At 35.2% G+C, this 5,509-nt stretch overlaps 1 protein-coding gene across 1 annotated transcript; it reads left to right on the top strand.

The window, feature by feature from the left end:
- The first annotated feature begins 319 nt into the window (after positions 1-319).
- On the top strand, positions 320-5,177 carry LOC137021293 (cyclin-dependent kinase 4-like). Its single transcript, XM_067387570.1, has 5 exons — positions 320-341; positions 413-545; positions 3,441-3,491; positions 3,635-3,770; positions 4,598-5,177. The coding sequence occupies exons 1-5, from the start codon at positions 320-322 to the stop codon at positions 4,670-4,672; spliced, it is 417 nt and encodes a 138-aa protein (XP_067243671.1). The 3' UTR covers positions 4,673-5,177.
- The last annotated feature ends 332 nt before the right edge of the window (positions 5,178-5,509 follow it).

The raw sequence follows: 5,509 nt of genomic DNA, 5'->3' as shown, positions 1-5,509 counted from the left end.
GGTTGCATCTCCAGGACCAGTGCACACTGCAGGAGGAAACCACTGCAGTCCTCCGCCGATCCTGAGTAGGGTGCTGGTCTGGCCATGGGACTGGCAGGTGCTGACGGAGAGGAAGGGGTGACGGTGTTTGTAGAAGTGCTGACTTGTGGTGGTGGAGGTGCGCTGGAGGTGAGTGTTCGTTGGAGAACATCCACTAGTTCTTGGAAGGGATCCGGGGAGCTCATACTGGCCTCGCGCTGTTGTGGTCCGGTCTTCTGTTACAATACAGAAGGGACAGAGATCAACTTGAACAGGTATTTGAGCTTTATTGAAAACCAGTATGAGTAGTGGCAGAAGTGCAGGTGAGTAAGCAGTGCAGTAGAGTGGTTTCTTGAGATGAATGGATGATAACAGAGTTCTTTGTGGTTAACAGGTACCGGAGACCTTGGAGCTGGAGACGCTGAAGACACTGGAGACGCTGGAGACGCTGGAGACGCTGGAGACGCTGGAGGTTGGGAGCACTCACACGGAGGGAAGAGAACACACGAAGAGATTCTTGGAAGCAGGTAAGTTGATCGCGGGGAGTCCTTAAGGTAAGCATACAGGTAATGTTAATGCAAACGAGACCGGACATCGAGTGGTGTGTGTGAGTGCTCTTTATGCTGACTGTGATGAGGTGCTGATGAGGTGCAGGTGCCGGTGATCAGTATTCTGGTGATTGGGTGCACTGTGATTGGTGAGCGGTGGAGCCTGACGTGTCTGTGACACCTGGTGTCTATACTGTACTTCACATGCAGCTGCATTATTTCATTTCCATATGTCTTTGACTATATTGGTGAAATGTGTTAAAATAAGCTTTTTTTCATTATTTATGTTTCCCATTATAGATAAAATAAAGGGCAAAGGGAAAAAAACAAATAGGAATAGATATAGTAATAATTCTTTTAATTAAACAATGTTGTACCTGTAGATAGTCATTGTCAGACCAGAGATTTGATCATTGTCGTGTTTGGTGCGTCTTCACTTGCAGCTAGTTACATATAGTGGAGTATAATTTGAAGTTTTTACAATTTACTATAGAAGGTGCTGTTATCACAACTAAATAAATAAATTACAATACAATAACTGTGTCTTGGAATGTTTTTCAAATAAAAACAGAACTTATATCATTATATGCTTTCATTTTCAAGTTAATTCATTCTTGCATAATTTCTTAAGACTTGACACTCTTGCAGAGAATTTTAAACTTTTATTTAAATGTTAAGAATCTGTTTGTGTAACCACTTTTTAATGATTGTAAAAGGAAAGCTTTCTGCCGTGCCAAATCCTGCATACTATGCTTGCTTTTTCAAATCAACAGCGGTTTATGAACATAGATGCTTTAATAACAAATAATTTAGCATTTATGCTGGGAGACTGTGCATTGACGTCACTGGAGACTATTTCAAAGAAATCTATTTAAATGTTTTTAAAGGGGAAGCACATATCCTCATGCCCCCGGTTTCACAGACAAGGCTTAAGCTAGTCCTAGACTAAAATGCATGTTTAAGCTGTTTTAACTGAAAGCAACTTGTACTGACATATCTTAAAATATGTCACTGCCACTGTTTTGTCTTAAGATACAGTACACACCAGCAATGTCTTTTTCTAGGGTATGTTTATAAAAACTACTTAAATATCCTAATTGAACTAAGGCCTAATCCTGGTTTAGCCTAAGCCCTGTCTGTGAAACTGGGCCATGATGTTTTTGGTGTTGTTTTAATATAGAACTTGGTCTATTTCAGTTATATTAGGCCAGGGGTGTCCAAGTTCGGTCACTGTCCTGCAGAGTTTAGCTCCAACTTTACTCAACACACCTGCCTGAAAGTTTATAGTATACCTAATTAGAGCTTGATTAGCTGGTTCAGGTGTGTTTAATTGGGGTTGGAGCTGAACTCTGCAGGACCGAGTTTGGACACCCCTGTATATTTATATTTATTTACTTCAGAACTTAATTTGTGTCAACTCCGTCAGACGCATTAAAAATTATATTTTAATTTGATCCAACAACAGTGTAAAGTCTTCAATTATGTAATAATGGTGTTCAGTAAGTTTTTCTTGGGTTATGATTATTATGAACAATCCAGTTCCTAAAGTCCTTAATTCCTCCTTTTTAATATTAAACATATATAACCAATGTTCTTAGGTAAATCAGACATGATATCATCGTGTAGTTCAGTTGATGTTTTAATATTTTAACACAATAGATTGAAAAAAGAATAAGACATTTCTTTCAAAATTAACAAAAACCTTCACCTGACGGAGTTAAAAACTGATGGAGATGACAAAGGTCCAGTAGGAGCCAAATATACAGTATATGTAAATATAATCATATGCAAAAATCATATTAAATCACATTTTATAGACTTTTTGAGAGCACTTGTCAATCATCAGACATAAAACCTGACAGAGTTTAAAAAAACTGAATATTTTTCCACTTTAACCACGTGTTGTTCAGTGGAGCAGTTTTGTTTTCTTTCTCAGTTGTAGCTGCCTTAATAAACATATCAAAAATGTCAAGATTTATCCCACAACTATATACAGAAACTATTACACCGGGATGACGGAGTTGACATGTTAAAGCTGTGACCGCAGAGACTTCAACATTGTTTGTATGAAATATAAAAAACTATAAAACTTCCAGGACTGTGTGTCCTACTGTGAGATCCACAATGAATAGGAAATAGTAAGAGCTCCTCAGAGTTAAAGATGACCATGACATCTGATTTATTCACAATTATAAAAAAAGTCCTGCATTTTGCATAAATATTTCTTTCTTTCTTCTCTGGTTATTATTGGAATTTTGGTTTCACAGTAAACTCTATCTGGCATTTAATTGAAATTAAACTCTTGTATCTTCTCTCTTGGCCGAGTTCATTATTTAACACATTTAATAGATTTTTACTAGTATCGGCACAATAATCTGGATATTGATTTCTTTAAACACATTATTTTTGTATCAGTAAAACCTAATATTCCTCAACCTCTAATTCTAATTATCTATTGATATATTGATTGATAAACCATTTCAATACATATTCATATATTGAATATAATATGCCTTGAGTATTTTTAAACTTGCAGGTTTCCCTGGTTTTGCTTATAAGCAGTCCTTGTGGAATGTGAACTGCAGCCTGTTTAATCATTAAAAAAAATTGCATAAGTTTGTTCTGTATGAACAACTGCAATTAACTTTATCTGTGCAAGTTCTAAAATGTCTTATTTTAAAGTTTTTTTTCAAACTCTGCAGAAAACCTGTGTCATCACAACTATTTTTATGAATGTGTTTATGCAGCATTGCTTAATGACCCTTAATGTTGACTTCATTGGCTTTCTAATGCTTATTTTCCCATCAGGTCTGTTGATTTGTTGATTAATTATTTATTTATTAATGATTTGTAATGTGGCGTCTCGTCTTTCAGACCGCTCTTCTGTGGAGATTCAGAGGTGGACCAGCTGGGGAAGATTTTTGCGTGAGTAAAAACAGACACACTCGTGTTAGAGAGACTGAATGACAGAGAGACACTGAACATTCAACACCAGACTCCTCTATCATGATGTGTGATCAGTGCATTCAAATCAGCCTGTGATTAATAATGAATGTGTTGATTGACAGGGTGATCGGCCTGCCGTCTGAAGACGAGTGGCCGACTGATGTCACTCTGTCCCGTCAGAACTTCAGCCCTCAAAACCCTCAGCCAATCACAGACTGTGTTCCTGAGATCAGCGAGAAGGGGGCGGAGCTCTTGCTGGTATGTTTACATTCAGCATCACTTCATTTTCTCTGACAATGTTTTTACTCTGGTAAAACTGTTGCTATAAGCTATAAGTAAATAAACTGTAAAAAGCAATTTAACATGATTTTTTAAGAGAAGAAATTATCATATATATTCTTAGATTCTCACTTTAAAAAATCTAACTAAAATTAAAACCATAAAACAAACAATTTTGTTATTTGAAATAAACAAACTGAAATAAAAGAAAATAGTTTTAAAATGTACTTGTTTTATTTCATAATTTCTCATTTTCATTTAGTTTAACTGGAAGTACTAAAATAACTAAAATTGAAATATAGTTCTTATTAATTGCAAAAGATAATGAAAATTACTAAAATGAAAATGTAAAATATTAAAATAAAACTCATTCAAAATATGAATGAAACCTAGTATTTTAGTTTTATTAATATTTTAAATAGCTTTTATTTTTATATTTTTAGTTTTTATGTTAATTTTAGTTTAATTTTTAAGTTTTTTCGTTATGTGCTTTTTTAAATATTGCTATTTAGGTTTAATTTATTTATTTTAGTTTTAGTTAGTTTTCATTTTATTTATTTCAAGTTCATAATTTTAGTGCTTATTTCAGTTTATAAGGCAACATTTCAATATTTTTTAATTTTTTCAACTAATATTTTATATTTTCTTTTATTTTAAGCTTTATTTCAATAACAGAAATGTTTCTAATAGTTTAAGTTAACGATAATAACCCTGATATAAACTGTAATTGTATATCAGTGATACTGAAACAGCTCAGATGATCTGAAGATGCAGTTGTGACTCTTGATCTTCCTCTGTCTCAACAGGAAATGCTGACATTCGACCCGCTGAAGCGAATCTCTGCGCTGAACGCTTTGGAGCATCAGTTCTTTTCAGAATGAGCGCTTCATTCCCATCATTCACTGCAGCCTGGGACCATCGAGAGTTCTTCTCTTCCACATACTTAAGAACTGAATATTCAACCATACCTGTTTGTGTGTGTAAACGTGTTTGTCTGTGACTTTAGTGAGCGGTTTCACTGTGTGGAGTGTTGTACATGATGAGGAGGATTTGAGCGTCACATTCGCCTGTGATGATAGACCTGAACTTTGAAGTGTCATATTTCTCTTCCTTTACAGGGAAAATTATCATTAGCAGGTGTAAACTGCCTTCCACTCTTATCTCTCATCCAGCATCTGATTCCAGCATCAGCTGCTCTGTGTGTTTCCACAGAGAGAATAGATAAACCAGATAAACCGGCCCCTGAAGATCACTGATCTCAAACCAGGAACTGCTAACATCAGGGGTCGGGGTCACGTCCTCACTGCGTAAAGTCTGACGCAAAACCAAACGACCATAAGCTGTCCACACCAACTTCCCCATTTCTATTCTTTCCCATCCAACTGAAATAAAATGCTTTCATTTATAAATGTGTGTTTTTTTATATTGGTTTATTCATCATTAGGGTTGGGTATCGTTTGAATTTTGACAATTCTGAAAAAGAAAAAAAGAAAAAACTTAGACATCATTCACATTTATTCTGAACAAAAATCAGCAGGCTGAACTCTTACACAAGGAACATTTGTCTATGGTTTAAAGATACCACATCAAAAACAACTAGCCTAACTAATATACATTTCAAGCATTATTATAGACAAGTAAACACTCAGTAATTAAAAAAAGAACAAATAAACAAATTAGGAATTGCACAAATGCATAAAACTGAACGATAACAAGAT

Source organism: Chanodichthys erythropterus, chromosome 6, assembly GCF_024489055.1.
Source record: "Chanodichthys erythropterus isolate Z2021 chromosome 6, ASM2448905v1, whole genome shotgun sequence".
NCBI lineage: Eukaryota > Metazoa > Chordata > Actinopteri > Cypriniformes > Xenocyprididae > Chanodichthys > Chanodichthys erythropterus.
Note: the sequence above shows the minus strand (reverse complement) of the source record. Positions and strands in the feature narration are given on the sequence as shown.

Coding starts and splice junctions, on each gene's coding strand:
- LOC137021293 (XM_067387570.1), top strand. CDS start 320: ATGAGTAGTGGCAGAAGTGCAG. Junction 342..412: donor GAGTAGTGGCAGAAGTGCAG/GTGAGTAAGCAG, acceptor TGTGGTTAACAG/GTACCGGAGACCTTGGAGCT. Junction 3,771..4,597: donor AGGGGGCGGAGCTCTTGCTG/GTATGTTTACAT, acceptor CTGTCTCAACAG/GAAATGCTGACATTCGACCC.